The sequence below is a fragment of the Sphaerodactylus townsendi genome, linkage group LG04 (assembly GCF_021028975.2).
Source record: "Sphaerodactylus townsendi isolate TG3544 linkage group LG04, MPM_Stown_v2.3, whole genome shotgun sequence".
NCBI classification, from domain to species: domain Eukaryota; kingdom Metazoa; phylum Chordata; class Lepidosauria; order Squamata; family Sphaerodactylidae; genus Sphaerodactylus; species Sphaerodactylus townsendi.
The window spans coordinates 3016943-3032903 of record NC_059428.1 but is presented as its reverse complement, the minus strand read 5'-3'; the positions used below and the strand labels follow the sequence as shown (position 1 = coordinate 3032903).

At 48.5% G+C, this 15961-nt stretch overlaps 1 protein-coding gene across 1 annotated transcript in view; it reads right to left on the bottom strand.

The window, feature by feature from the left end:
* Window positions 1-15961, bottom strand: part of C2CD3 (C2 domain containing 3 centriole elongation regulator) — a 127801-nt gene that overhangs the window by 41833 nt on the left and 70007 nt on the right. Inside the window, exons 16-24 of the mRNA XM_048493000.1 lie at window positions 15198-15330; window positions 12854-12976; window positions 11378-11516; window positions 11094-11239; window positions 9936-10157; window positions 6617-6729; window positions 5646-5764; window positions 3645-3767; window positions 807-1292 (exon numbers count right to left, since the gene is read on the bottom strand). Of these exons, the coding sequence (XP_048348957.1) occupies window positions 807-1292; window positions 3645-3767; window positions 5646-5764; window positions 6617-6729; window positions 9936-10157; window positions 11094-11239; window positions 11378-11516; window positions 12854-12976; window positions 15198-15330 (1604 nt within the window). The remainder of the gene's footprint in view (window positions 1-806; window positions 1293-3644; window positions 3768-5645; window positions 5765-6616; window positions 6730-9935; window positions 10158-11093; window positions 11240-11377; window positions 11517-12853; window positions 12977-15197; window positions 15331-15961) is intronic.

Genomic DNA, 15961 nt, shown 5'->3' with positions numbered 1-15961 from the left:
CCAGGTGCTTCGAGATCAGGGAAATCGGTGTGACCTGCAGAGTCAGCCAGAGTCATTAATAAGCAAGGTGCTCTGTAGATGGAGGGTTGGATTCTATGAACCGTTGAGTGGAATAAATTCACAACATGACTCTCCCCCCTCCCCGTTTTAGAACAGGGATCTGCAACCTGCAGCTCTCCAGATGTTCATGGACTACAATTCCCATCATCCCCTGCCAGCATGGCCCATTGGTGAGGTCTGACCAATGCAGAGTTAAGTGGTACAATTGCTTCCCTCCATCTAGACCAGGGGTCTGCAACCTGTAGGCAGGGAGCAGCAGTGGCGTAGGAGGTTAAGAGCTCGTGTATCTAATCTGCAGGAACCGGGTTTGATTCCCCGCTCTGCCACCTGAGCTGTGGAGGCTTATCTGGGGAATTCAGATTAGCCTGCGCACTCCCACACACGCCAGCTGGGTGACCTTGGGCTAGTCACAGCTCTTTGGAGCTCTCTCAGCCCCACCCACCTGACAGGGTGTTTGTTGTGAGGGGGGAAGGGCAAGGAGATTGTCAGCCCCTTTGAGTCTCCTGCAGGAGAGAAAGGGGGGATATAAATCCAAACTCTTCTCCTCCTCCTCCAGATGTTCATGGACTACAACTCCAGATGTTCATGGACTACAGTTCATGGACTACATGGCCAATTGGCCATGCTGGCAGGGGCTGATGGGATTTGTAGTCCATGAACATCTGGAGAGCCGCAGGTTGCAGATCCCTGGTTTAGAACTGTGGAAGAGCCCCTAGGGTTAGGGTTGGGGACCATAGCTTGCTTACCTGAGAAAAGTGAAAGACGGGTTGCCTTGTACCCCACACGACAGCCGATCTCGTTGCTTCTTCTGTACTGAAGAGCTTGCAGTTTAGATAGACGTTGCAAGAGCCGTGGAGGCCGGCGTCTGCAGGGGCCAAGTCCTTCCCTTCCGGCACCATCAGCAGGACGTGCAGCAGCAAACCCTCCTCTTCTGCCACGCTCATCTGGGTCAACAAGTTACGGGACACAGGCGTCGGCCCCAGCTGCTGGTTCGCCCCCACGCGGAGTTTTTCTGAAGCTGAGGGCAAAGCCTCTTGGATCTTGGTGTGGAGCTGGCACCTGGTCTGCTGTGGGAGCGGAGGGCTTTTGGCAGGCGTGACCGCTCCTGGGACCTCTTGCAACTTTCCTGCAGGGCTTCGGACAGAGAAAACTGGGGCTTGCGACCCCGCTTTTGCTGCCATGGTACCGGTGCTGGAGAAATCTTTGCTGTCAGCGGCAAGCTCCAAAGACACCTGGGCCAGAAAGTGAGAAATATCAGGCTATTGTTGAAGGCTTTCATGGCCAGAATCAACTGGCTATTGTGAGTTTTCCAGGCTGTGCGACTGCCTTCTGGTAGTTTTTCCTAACATTTCCCCCGCATCTGTGGCTTCAACAACAACAACAACAACAACAACAACAACAACAACAACAACAACCACCACCACCCCCCACCCCCTTGTGTGGACAAACCCGATCCTGGAGAGGGATGGATAAGTAGCGACCCTTTGTAATGGCCGATGGGAAGGTATTGGATCTGGCCCTTGTGATAATCCATCTCTGTTGGGGTTCAGTTAATAATTCAAGATATTTGGCTATGTGCCCCTGTTCCGGTATTATTCTGACAGAGAGGGGTGAGCATGATTTATTTGCTTGCTCCAACAAGATGTGATATTCCTGTTCTAGAAGTTTACTTTTCAAGGTTTGGAAAACCTCTCTGGGTGTCAGCATACAGAGATCTTCCAGTAATAAACCTATTGAGTAAATTTTTGATTTGAGAAGTTGATACCATTCGGAGGCAAATAGGTCTGGCCGCGCTGTGTATATTAAACTGCACACATCAGAGTTGAAACATAATTTGATCCAATACTTGAATGTATTCAGCCATGCTCTTGTTTCAAGCAGGTTCTGACCAGTTTCTAAGCATAGTACAGCATATGGTACAGAGTGTGGCAATCCGAGTATTTTATAGAGGAAGCCAGATTGTAATCTTTCAACAGAATTGTTCCATGCAGTTATCCATAAGGGAACTCCATAGAGAAGTTGCTGAACTACCTTGGAGTTGAAAACTTTTAGAGCTGCTGGGACATATCCCCTTCCCCTGGTGTGAAAAAACTTTACCACTGCTGAAGCAGTGTGATAACTTCCTTTTACAGCAATATCTCTATGTCTGGCCCATGTGGCTTTATGATGGAAGGTTAGGCCTAGATATTTAAAGGACTTGGAGTGTTCGACTTTAACCCCATTAATAAGCCATCTAGAAGGCTTAAATACATTAGAAAAGATGACAATTTCTGTGGCTGGCTTCTTACAGAGACACGTCTCTGAAGGTGGCGGGCGTAGATGTGAGCAAAACATTAGGAGCGAAAACTAAGAGAACAGGCCACACAGCCCAGAAAACTCACAACAGCTAAATATCAGGAAACCTGCCAGCGTGTTGTAGTGGTCAAGAGCAGGTGCACTCTGATCTGGAGAACCGGATTGGACTCCCCGCTGTGCCACTTGAGCTGTGGAGGCTTATCTGGGGAACTAAGATTAGCTTGCACACTCCAACGCACGCCAGCTGGGCGCCCTTGGGCTAGTCACAGTTCTTCGGAGCTCTCTCAGCCCCACCTACCTAACAGGGGGTTTTTTGGTGGGATTTGGGGAAGGGAAAGGAGATTGTAAGCCCCTTTGAGTCGTCTCCTCCTGCTCCTGCTCCTCCTCCGAAGACAGGTTTTCTGTAACAGTGCCTCTTAAACTACATCCTGGGGGTTGCGGGGACTCTACCACAACCGCCTTGTTGCACTTTGTTTCCGCGGACAATTCAAAGTGCCAGTGTTGACTTTTAAAGCCCAAAATTAGGGATGTCAAACTTGTGACAAGGGAGCTGGATTCAGCCCCTTGAGGAGGTTTATCAGGCCCATGAGCCAGCTGACGCAACCCCCCTGGCCCCTGAACAGATCGAGAACCAGGGGGTTGCCTCAAATGGCTTAAGGAGCAGCAGTGGCGTAGGAGGTTAAGAGCTCGTGTATCTAATCTGGAGGAACCGGGTTTGATTCTCCGCTCTGCCGCCTGAGCTGTGGAGGCTTATCTGGGGAATTCAGATTAGCCTGTGCACTCCCACACACGCCAGCTGGGTGACCTTGGGCTAGTCACAGCTTTTCGGAGCTCTCTCAGCCCCACCCACCTGACAGGGTGTTTGTTGTGAGGGGGGAAGGGCAAGGAGATTGTAAGCCCCTTTGAGTCTCCTGCAGGAGAGAAAGGGGGAATATAAATCCAAACTCCTCCTCCTCCTCTTCTTCTTCTTCTGGTCTTCATAAGTCCTCTCAAGGAAGCCACCCCACCCTGCGGTGGGCTTGCCAGACCAGGCACCCCCCCCCCCGTGGTAGGATCCAAAATTTTTAATAACAGGTTCCGATGGTGATGGGATTCAAACAGTGGGGCCACCGCACACACGCACCTCCAGTCCCTATTGGGCAGGGAGGTTGCTTTAGTAACCCCTTCTTGGCAGTCAGAAAAAATTAGTAAAATTAGAGAAGTGGTGAGAACTGGTTGGATCCCACCTCTGCCCCCCCACCCGAAAGAAAACATTTTAATTCCGAACAGAACTGAAGCAGTTTATGTACCTTCAAAGGTCCCAGCTGAGCCATACCATCTTCTTCTTCCACGGGCAACTCACGACTGACGGCTAGCTGCTCGGACTGAATTACGTCTCGCAGGGGAAAAGCTGCAGAGCCAATCAGTGACGGCTGAAAACAAGGGAATTATGGCGGAGGAGAAGAGCAAAGCTTCAGGCTCTGGGCAGGGATGGAACGTTTATCAACATTCCAACTGCTCCGGAAATAAAGCTGCCAGACTGTTCACAGTGCACAGTTTCATTTGGGGAAGGGAAACAGTCAGTTGGGCTGGGATTAAAACCTCACACAGACCCAGTTTGTGGGGCAGGCCGAAGTCTGGGGACAGACATGAACAGGCAGGGAGGCTAAGGGGACTGAACATGAGTACATGATTCTGTAAGAAAGGGGCGGGGACTGTAGGGGAGGGACAGGAGGAGCTAAGCAAGGGAGGTTTGGAGGGCTCAGGGAAGTGGGTCATGCCCTTATCTCTCTACGTGTTGGGGAAGTCAAGGCTTGCTCTGAATTTTAATGGCCACTGTCCCTCAACTTATCCCTCAAACTTCGGGGACAGGGGGGGAGGGTCACAAATTCTTAAGTCTAGAACTCAACCCCAGATCACTTGATTAATGCTACATTTCCTTCCCTCATTTTCCCTCTAGCCCAGTGATGGCGAACCTATGGCACGGGTGCCAGAGGTGGCACTCAAGAGCCCTCTCTGTGGACACGCACAAACATAGCTGCCCCCCCACCCCCCCCGCCACCATATACATCTAGGCTGGCCTGGGCCAATGGGCTCAATTATTAGCATTAAACCTAAGACCTAGTTTTGGGAAAGGAGTGTAGGTAACCCTGTCAAGCACTGTTAAACCCCACTGATTTTCATGCGAAGAACTAAAGCGTGATCCTTTACCTGAGCTCAGTTCGGTTGCTGGTAATGGGGCTTGCTTCTGAGTAAACCCTCCTAGGGTCGTGATTCACCCGTTGGAAGAGTTGCACGGTTGCTTCAAAGCAAAGCCACCGACTACCACCAAGCTTACTCCTGAGTAACGCATGCCTCGGAGCCGTTTTTTCTAAACTAAAACCTCAGTATTCAGGTTAAATGGCCGTGTTGGCACTTTGCGATGAATAAGTGGGTTTTGGGTGGCAATTTGGGCGCTCGGTCTCGAAAAGGTTCGCCATCGCTGGACTAGAAACTTGCCTTTGTTTTAACAGCAGCAAAGATACCAAGAATGCAAGATTGTGCTCCCAGTATCCAGTTTTGAACTTACATGGCATACATGAACACATCTGAAGTGGCCTTAAACGGAGGAGTAGGAGGAGGAGGAGGAGGAGTTTGGATTTATATCCCCCCTTTCTCTGCTGTAAGGAGACTCAAAGGGGCTTACACACTCCTTTCCCTTCCCCCCTCACAACAAACACCCTGTGAGGTGGGTGGGGCTGAGAAAGCTCCAAGAAGCTGTGACTAGCCCAAGGTCACCCAGCCGGCGTGGGTCGAAGTGCACAAGCTAATCTGGTTCACCAGATAAGCCTCCACTAGCCCTTCACATTCCCACTCCCTTGTAAAGCTTCTAGCTTCATCCTGTTTCTATTCCTTGCCCCCACCAGAAATAACATGCAGAAGTGAATGTTTCAGACCGGGGAGGGTCCATCCAGTCCAGCCTCCTGTCTCACAGTGACCAACCTGAAGGTCCAACAAAAAGGGCACAGAGGCCGAAGCCATTCCTTGATAGGAACCTCAGAAGAGCCCTGCTGGATCAGACCAGGGAGGGTCCATCTAGTCTAGCTTCCTGTCTCACACAGTGGCCAACCAGCTCCTCTGGAGGACCAACAACAGGGCGTAAAGGCACTGACTCTGACTTTTCGTACTGGTATTCACAGACAGACTGCCTTTGGCTCCCTATAATCTTTACCATCCCCTTCTTGAGGTCAAGATCTCCCTTTTTTGTCTCAGTGGTTTACTGAGCGCCAGGTGTCCCAATAGCACTGCCGGTCTAAATGAATAATAGGTACCTTCCTTTGCGTGCCTTTTTTCAAGTAGATATTAAACGCAAGGTCCGAGTTCCACCAGTGGGTGATCACTGTTCCACTGAACTGGATGGGGAACACATACCGCTGTTGAAACTTCACCACTGCAATGATAAGGAATGGAATGAGAGGTTTATTTTATTCACTTGGAGCCCTCATTTCTTGATGAGACTCAAGTTATGTTAGAAGAAGAAGAAGAGTTTGGATTTATATCCCCCCTTCCTCTCCTGCAGGAGACTCAAAGGGGCTTACAATCTCCTTGCCCTTCGCCCCTCACAACAAACACCCTGTGAGGTAGGTGGGGCTGAGAGAGCTCCGAGAAGCTGTGACTAGCCCAAGGTCACCCAGCTGGCGTGTGTGGGAGTGCCCAGGCTAATCTGAATTCCCCAGAGAAGCCTCCACAGCTCAGGCAGCAGAGCGGGGAATCAAACCCGGTTCCTCCAGATTAGATACACGAGCTCTTAACCTCCTACGCCACTGCTGCTCCAATTACAATGACATCTCTTCAAATAGCTAAACATGGCTATCGTGTCACCATGTAACCTTTTCTTATCCAGACTAAACATCCCCAGCTCCCTAAGTCTCTCCTCCATAGGGCCTGGATTCCAGACCTTTCACCATTTTGGTCGCCCTCCTCTGGACTCGTTCCATTCTTGTCAATATCCTTCTTGAATTCTGGTGTCTGAACTGGATGCCAGGATTTCCAGCTTGAGGTCTCCATCAATGCAGAATAGCGTGGTACTGTTATCAATTAGCCAAAAAGTGCCTCTACCTATATTTAAAAGTCCTATAGTTCAACAGTGGGTATTTGTAAGATATTCTGCTTGCATGTTTATAAAAAAACAAAACAGTATGATGTTGTTTTCTTTCAACATTCCTTACAGTGAAAAATGTGGGCGGGAAGGACAAACGGGAACATTCCACAGTTCATGTCCCCACCCAACTCCATATCTCACCTTCATTCGAGATTTTACTCGAAGCGACCCGAATGATTTCTGTTGTTACCGCAACCTGCCCTATTCCGTTCTTCGTAGCTTTCACTGGAAAGTGGTACTCGACAAAAAATGTCCTGGGAGCAGAATACAAAAAAAAGAGAGGGCAGGGTGGTTAAACAACTCTCAAGGTCTTGACTTGGACTCTGTTTTCCTAAACAGAAGTACTTTCCCAGAGAATGAGGGACTTTAGTTGACATTCTTGCATCAGCAGGAAGAACTTCTGTGAAAAGTTCTATTAACAGGCAAAGCTACTGAGCCTTATGAGGCCTTTCATTACTATAGGACGGCATTTATTTATTTATTGAATGTATACCCTGCCCATTGTCCCCAAAGGGCTCAGGGCGGCTATACAACAATAGGACAAGATACAATTAAAACGCCAATAAATATTTAAAACACATAAATACAACAAATTCAGCAATATCATTCACGATGGCGACTTAACCCCAACTATCCTCCGGGGAGGCCACTAATAATATACATTAGCCTGGCTGGCCCCTAGCGGGGGATTCTAAAACAAAGGCGGTCCAGCATCTGACGGTCCAGCATCAGTCACAGACCAGGAAAGGGATTTGGGCGTCTTAGTGGATAGTTCCATGGGAATGTCAACTCAATGCCTGGCAGCTGTGAAAAAGGCAAACTCTGTGCTGGGGATAATTAGGAAAGGAGTTGATAATAAAACTGCAAGGATTGTCATGCCCTTATATAATTACGTGCAGCGATCAGATATTTTGAGTACCAGTCCAGTTCTGGTCACCGCATCTCAAAAAGGATATTGAGGAGATAGAAAAAGGAGATAGAAAAAGTGCAGAGAAGGACAACAAGGATGATTGAGGGACTGGAGCACCTTCCCTATGAGGAGAGGCTGCAGCGTTTGGGACTCTTTAGTTTGGAGAGGAGACGTCTGAGGGGGGATATGATTGAAGTCTACAAAATTGTGCATGGGGTAGAAAATGTTGACAGAGAGAAATTTTTCTCTCTTTCTCACAATTCCAGAACCAGGGGGCATTCAATGAAAATGCTGGGGGGAAGAATTAGGACTAATAAAAGGAAACATTTCTTCACGCAACGTGTGATTGGTGTTTGGAATATGCTGCCACAGGAGGGGGTGATGGCCACTAACCTGGATAGCTTTAAAAGGGGCTTGGACAGATTTATGGAGAAGTCGATTTATGGCTACCAATCTTGATTCTCTTTGATCTGAGATTGCAAATGCCTTAACAGTCCAGGTGCTCGGGAGCAGCAGCAGCAGCAGAAGGCCATTGCTTTCACCTCCTGCCTGTGAGCTCCCAAAGGCACCTGGTGGGCCACTGCGAGTAGCAGAGAGCTGGACTAGATGGACTCTGGTCTGATCCAGCTGGCTTGTTCTTATGTTCTTATGGATGAAGTTACAATTATAGCTAGATCGTTTGGTGCAAAGAAAGTATAGGTTAGCTGGGTTAGATCTGAGTCCAGTAGCAGCTTTAGGGACCAACAACATTTTGGGGATATGAGTTTTTGAGTGTCAACACTCACCTCATCAGATACATGCGGGAATGGAGATTCCTGAGTTCTTATATCCCAGACTGAAGGGGGGATGGGTATCGGAAATAAGGAACCCAGGATGTAAAGATATGACGCAAAGCGCACTCAGCTTGATTAAAGCAGGGACGAAATGCTTAGGGCATAGATGTCAAACTCGCAGCCCTCCAGATGTTGTGGACTACAGTTCCCACCATCCCCTGCCAGCATGATGCTGGCAGGGGTGATGGGAACTGTAGTCCATAACATCTGGAGGGCCGCGAGTTTGACACCTGTGGCTTAGGGGAAGAAGAGTTTAAACAAATAAGATCTCTTTAAGACCCGGCCTGGGGGAACAAGCTTCCAAGCGATGTTAGGGCTCTGCGGGAGCTGTACCAGTCCCAGGGGCCTGCAAGACATGGCTGTTCCACCAGGCAGCCAGCCGGATTGAATGTTATACAGACCATCATGTTCGGCCTCCGGGGTGTGGGGGGGGGGCAAAGGGGGGAGGGAAGGCGGAAAGGGTTATTTTGTGCCACCGATTTTAATGATAGGCACTAATACTGTATTTAGCTTTTTAAATGGTCTTAACTGTTTTAAATGGTTTTTATAGGAATATGGTATGTATAGTTTTATATGTTGTTAAATTTCATATGGTAAGCCGCCCTGAGCCCAGCGGGGAAAGGGTGGGATATAAATTTAAATAAATAAATATGCGCAGAAAAGGGAATTCATAAGAACATAAGAACTAGCCTGCTGGATCAGACCAGAATCCATCTAGTCCAGCACTCTGCTACTCGCAGTGGCCCACCAGGTGCCTTTGGGAGCTCACAGGCAGGATGGGAAAGCAATGGCCTTCTGCTGCTGCTGCTCCCGAGCACCTGGTATGCTAAGGCATTTGCAATCTCAGATCAAGGAGGATCAAGATTGGTAGCCATAGATGGACTTGTTCTCCATAAATCTGTCCAAGCCCTTTTTAAAGCTATCCAGGTGAGTGGCCATCACCACCTCCTGTGGCAGCATATTCCAAACACCAATCACACGTTGTGTGAAGAAGTGTTTCCTTTTATTAGTCCTAATTCTTCCCCCCAGCATTTTCAATGAATGCCCCCTGGTTCCAGAGTAGTACCGAAGTTAGCCTGTTACAATCACAGAATCATAGAGTTGGAAGAGACCACAAGGGTAATCAAGTCCAACCCCCTGCAATGCAGGAACAGAAGAACCCCCTGCAATGCAGGAAGAAGAAGAAGAAGAGTTTGTATTTATATCCCCCCTTTCTCTCCTGTAGGAGACTCAAAGGGGCTTACAATCTCCTTGCCCTTCCCCCCCTCACAACAAACACCCTGTGAGGTAGGTGGGGCTGAGAGCTCCGAGAAGCTGTGACTAGCCCAAGGTCACCCAGCTGGCGTGTGTGGGAGTGCACAAGCTAATCTAGTTCACCAGATAAGCCTCCACAGTTAGAGCGGCAGAGCTGGGAATCAAACCCGGTTCCTCCAGATTAGATACACGAGCTCTTAACCTCCTATGCCACTGCTGCAGGAACACAAGAACCCCCTGCAATGCAGGAACACACAACACAGGAACACAAGAACCCCCTGCAATGCAGGCACACACAACGCAGGCACACACAATGCAGGAACACAAGAAAAACAACAGAGTCTTGTGGCACTTTAACGACCCACATCAGCAATCACACATCTATAGATTCCCTTGCCAACCAGCATCCATATCACCAGACCCTGGATGGCCTCACACTTTTAGATAGAATGAGACTCCTTACCGTTTTTGAGCCGAAGCTGGCTTGGGGGGCTTCCCCATGGAGCTTTTTTTGCCGGGGGTGTTCTGAGTGCCGGCTTCCGGGGGGACCTTCAGACTCTCGACCACCACTCTGGCCACATGGACCCGGCCCAGCGTCGCCAGCCTGTCGAGACTCAAGTTGACCGCGTGCGTCGCTTCTCCCGCTGGCTCCACGTGCGGCTCATGAAGAGGCCTGGCAGGAGAACTGCCGAGACAAGGAATGCAGACAAAGAGGGCTGTTGTGGCCGTGCTGGGAAGCGCCACCAAACGGAGGCCGACTTGCGGCAAACCCTTGGGGATTTTAAGGCAAGGAACAATCAGAGGTGGTTTGCCATTGCCTGCCTCTGCACAGAGATCCTGGACTTTGCTTGGTGGTCTCTTATCCACAGATGTAACCAGCGCTTAACCTTGCTTAGCTTCTAAGACTGGCTAGCCCCTGGGCCATCTAGGGCTTATTCCAAGCACATGAGTAGCCAGGGTTCGACCCAGTTCCCTGAGAAGGGTACTGACCTAGGTCGAAGCCATTGTTGTTCCCCACTGCAACCAGCTTGATCCCAGCTTGGTGGGCGGAATCATCCTGAGCCTCCTCGCCGCTCCGTTCCGATTGGCTACTTGCTCCCACGTACAGCCATGTTCCGCTTCCATTTCAATAATACCTTATAAAAAAAAACACTGCCAGAGGAATGGAGGGACGAAGTTGTATGCTTTTTTTTATTGGTCGGGTTGCACGCGATGCCCCAAACACTCAGCTGTGATTATTGGAATGGGGGACTCCTGGCACCAGAGATTCCGCACTTTACTGGAATTGAGCTGAGTTCGAGCGGGGTTCCCTGGAAAAGTAATAATTCCCAACTGGAGTCGGAAATTCTGACCATTACACGGGCTTAAGCTGGTACAAAACCACGCCGATCCTGCAGTGGTTGCGCGTAATCGTAGGTCTAATCCATAGTTTCGAACTTAGGTCGATAACGCAAGTGCGGAATCGACCTAGGTCAGGATAGAAAGCTTACAGAGATGGTTTGCCATTGCCTTCCTCTGTGTAGCAACCCGGACTTCCTTGACAGACCTCTGGACTGCGGGAAATGTGTCAAGACTTGCAGATGCCTGAAGAAACTGGAGCAGCTTCATTACATAGACACACCTGACGTTTGTCTCCGCGGCCTTCCCTTTCTGCTCCACAGAACCAGACTCGGAGACGTTCCGCGACTTCTGGATTTTGATGTGTTTTTCACAAGAGGCGGGGTTTTCCTCATCGCTGAGGAAGTCGCTTAAGCTGCTGTCAGACTTCTAGGGAGGGAGGTTGAGAAAATTAGACACCAATTAGAATGTATCAGAGAAAGAGAGCTCCAAGCTTAGGTTGGAATAAAATTTGTTTGTGTTTCAGAGGCCGTTGGGATTCCGGTTGTGTCTTGCTCTGCGATTTACCCGAGCTGTATAGAACAAGTTCTCGAGCAGGCTCTGGTCGTAGTGGGGATCGTTCAGCTCGCTGCCGTATGCCTCGCTCCCAAGGGACACCGAGTCTGGAGGGGAGCCATCCAGGAGACTTACAGGGGGAATGTCGGACCTGTGGAAGAACACAAAAGGAAGAGTTACGAATGCACAGTTTACACACACAACGGGCAGGATCTCCTGTTTTGCTTTGCACTTGAACAGGGTCGGTGACAAAATGCAGGTCTCCTCTGATTTCCACCAGAGCAGGATATGACATCTCATGCGAGCCGAAAGCACCCTGTGCTAAAGGAATACACTATGCCAGGGGTCTGCAACCTGTGGCTCTCCAGATGTTCATGGGAAAGTGCGCCCAAAGTAACTGTAAAGAAGATAACAGTGAAGATGCCCAGCCACTGACCTTGGTCAGCACCTGGAATGTGAAACTACATGCAGAAGACAGTTGAAAGTCACACAGTAATGCATTAACCCATTCCTCTACAACCCCCCCCCCAGCATACAGAAAGCAGCATAAACAAACCCCAAAATCTAACAGGCCTCCTGACATCTCCAGATGTTCATGGACTACAATTCCCAATTGGCCATGCTGGCAGGGGCTGATGGGATCTGTAGTCCATGAACATCCGGAGAGCCACAGGTTGCAGACCCCTGCACTATGCAAACCAGAGGGGAACTATAAGGTTCGGCTCGGAAATGGTACAGACAAGCTAATTACACACTGCAGAGTGTTCCCTTGTCCCGCTCTGGCACAAAAAGTCATGCCAGAAGTGCTCTAGCTTTCCCCATGGAAAGCAAGAAGCGCGTGCGGGGCAAGAAGAAGCATGTCAGGGCAAGAAATCTTGCCACAATGGGCCTCCTCTCTCTGATTTCTTGCCCCCACGCGTTTCCGGTCCCACTGTATGCCAGAGCGCTGGAGGGTAATTGGTCACAGAAGGCAGCACTGACAATGAAGGGAAAAGGTGAAGGCACAGGGAAAAAGGGTGATAAAGAGGGGCTAATTTTATCTCCCGACAAGATCACAGGCTGGCCGAGGGGAGAAGCACCTGCTTTGTATGCAGAGGATCGATGGTGGGGGAATGTGATCCTCTGAAGGTGGCGGCTCCTCAACTTTCATTACACCTGCATAGTCAGTTGCATAACAAAATGCATCCATCCCTTAAAATAAGAGCCCCCAAAATAAACGGTGTTCAAAAGGAGTGTGTAACGATGCAAAATGTTGTGAGTGTGTGTTTCTTTAAAATGAAGAAGAAGAGTTTGGATTTATAACCCCCCCTTTTTCTCCTGTAAGGACTCAAAGGGGCTGACAATCTTCTTTCCCTCCCCCCCGCCCCCAACAAATACTGTGTGAGGTAAGTGGGGCTGAGGGAGCTCCAAAGAACCATGACTAGCCCAAGGTCACTCAGCTGGCATGTGTTGGGGACCCCGGCACTCGGCAGACTTTTCACAGCTTACCTGCCTAGCAGGAGCTCGATTGCTCTGTTTTCAGTATGCAGATCAAACCCCGAGATGTCAGGCAGTGGTTGAAGGGGATCCTCGCCAGCCGGTAAGAGGACAGAATTCAGGTTTTTCAGATTCCTGGGTGAAACAGCCCAATAGTGATGAACAGAGGAAGGAGTACTGAATGAGACCATCAAGCACAATTACAGTAGAATCTCATTTAGCATTTAGAATCATAGAATCACGGAGTTGCAAGAGACCCCCAAGGGCCATCAAGTCCAACCCCCTGCAATGCAGGAAGACACAGTCAAAGCACTCCTGACAGATGGCCATCCAGCCTCTCTTGAACAACCTTCAAAGAAGGAGGCTCCACCACACTCCAAGGCAGTGTATTCCTCTGTCGAACAGCCCTGACGGTCAGGAAGTTTTTCCTGAGGTTTAGGTGGGATCTCTTTTCCTGAACCTCGAACCCATGACTCCTGGTCCCAGTCTCTGGAGCAGCAGAAAATAAGCTTGCTCCCTCCCCAACATGACATCCCTTCAAATATGTAAGCATGGCTATCATGTCACCTCTTAACCTTCTCGTCACCAAACTAAACATGCCCAGCTCCCTAAGTCTCTCCTCGTAGGGCATGGATTTGAGACTTTTGACCATTTTGGTCGCCCTCCTCTGGACCCATTCCAGCTTGTCCATGTCCTTCTTGAATTGAATTTAAGTGGGAAAGAGACCACTGCCGAAAACAAGATATACCCCCAGATCTGCTTTTTTAAATCGGAGTGTGGGTGAGTCAAGAATCGGAGAAGACTGGTGCAATTCGAGGGATTCGTTAGTCAGCTTATTTTGCTACATCTGCGTTCCCCAGCAAAATCCACACGGCAGCCTGGACTCGCCTCTGGACACCTGGCTTTTGATTTGGGCTATCTGCACAAGAATTCTGAAAATAAGTTCTCTGTAACAGAATGTGATTGCAGACTGCAGTAACAACCTATATTTTATTAGTTTTATATTTAAAGAAAAGAAACATAATTATAAATATTTTATACCCTATATAATCAAGTAACATGCGAAGTGTTGCAATGAAGAACTCTCAGCCAATGGGCTGTCCACATGCCCACTGTTTGAAGAGTTGCCTGCCACAACAATAAACCCTCAACCCAAATGTAGCAGGAAGGAGGGCTGCAGGAGGAAGAGAGAATTGGACAGAAATGGTGAAAGGTCACCTGACCCTTTAGAGTGCTAGGTCTCGGAACCTTTGGTGGGATCCAAAAATTTTAGTAACAGGTTCCCATGGTGGTGGGATTCAAACAGTGGCGTAGTGCCAATGGGGCTGGGCGGGGCATGACGGGGGCGTGGCCGGGCATTCCAGGGGCGGGGCATTAATAATTTCTCTGTTACTGTAAAAAACTCTTACTGTAAAAAAAAGTTCCTAATTTCCAGCTGGTATCTTTCTGTCCATAATTTAAACTCATTCTAGCAAGTCCTATTGTCTACTGCCAACAGAAACAACTCCTCTAATTGACTGCCTCTCAAATACTTAATACTTTCAAATACTTAATTTGGTTTCTAGAAATCAAAAGAAGGAGACTTTCCTTAAACAAGGAACTTTACCATATTTCTAAAACATGTTTTTAAAACAGCCCAACAGGGAGAATTATCCCGTTTTCTACCTTCGCTAACCAGCCACATAGGAAACGACAGGACTTTATGATTTTTGGACCTAATGGGATTTCTAACGGAAAAGCAGACCCAATTAGTAACCCCCTCTCGGCACACACCAATAATTCGTAACCCACTCTCGGGAACTGGTGAGAACCTGCTGGATTCCACCTCTGCCTTAAGCCAATAAACAGACCCTGAAGTATCAATCGGCAGCATTTATTGATGAAGTCTTCAAGCACCATACTTGGCAAAGCCAGTTCTGATGCAGCTGGCATTTGCAGACCCCTATATCCCCTACAAATTCCCCCCTCCCAACTTCCCAGAGGCAACCTCTGGAACCGAGACTGCCCCAAGGTCAGCAACCAACAGCGAAAGAGCCACCTGGCCTCCTGTCCACAACAGGATAACAGTCCTAACTCTTTTCTAACAGGATAGGTGAGGCAGGGGAGGCCTAGTTTACTAAGCATGCAAAGCCATAAAGTGCAGGTCAAAGAAAAAATGCATAGATGGCAGTGGTAACATATAGCAGGCTGGCTACATATATCAAAGAGGCATTACTTGGCATCTCTGGCGGTTACATGGTTTACTCAGATACGCATCCCCCTGTCAAAGAGCGGTTTTTCTGGGTACCACACATTCCAACCTCACTCCATTCAAATTTATGTCACAAATATTAACCATCTACCCACCCAAACTCACTTTCCTAATGCTCTAGGATCTTCTGGCTTTATGGAAGGATGAACTCCATACAATTCAATGTCAGCATCGGGACTGGATTTCATAGCGGATGCAACCATGGCGTTCCGAAGCTTATTGCCGCGATCCAAGAGAGCTTGGAGGAAAAGCGCAAGAATTAAGACTTGCAATATCTCCAAATGCAAACAAACAAATGCACAGGGAGTTTACCAAAACGTCCTTAGAGGTAAGTCACTCTTCCATTATTTAAAGAAGGAGGAACCTAACAAGGACATGTGTCCTGTTATATGATAGCTAGTGGTTTTTACAATCCAGTTTAGAAGGAAATTAAGACTGGGTCATGAAAGAGCTAGAAAAGGATGAATCACTGAGGACCACGAGAAAGATAATTCATTTATTATTTATTTATTAATTAATTAGGTTTATAGACCGCCCTCCCCCGAAGGGCTCAAGGCGGTGAACACACACAGATAGAGCACTATAATAATTTAAACCACAACATCAATAAATACAGGCTCTAATAATTAAAAATAAACCCTATCTCATCTTAAAAGCAGCATTAAAATTGGTATTAAAACAAGAATGGCATCTACTATCAGTTCCTCTAATCCCAGAAAGAGGGGAGAGACGGTAGAATCCACTTGATGTTGTATAGGGTGCTGTGTGGTTTCCGGGCTGTATGGCCGTGTTCTAGCAGCATTCTCTCCTGACGTTTCGCCTGCATCTGTGGCTGGCATCTTCAGAGGATTCTCTGAAAATGCCAGCCA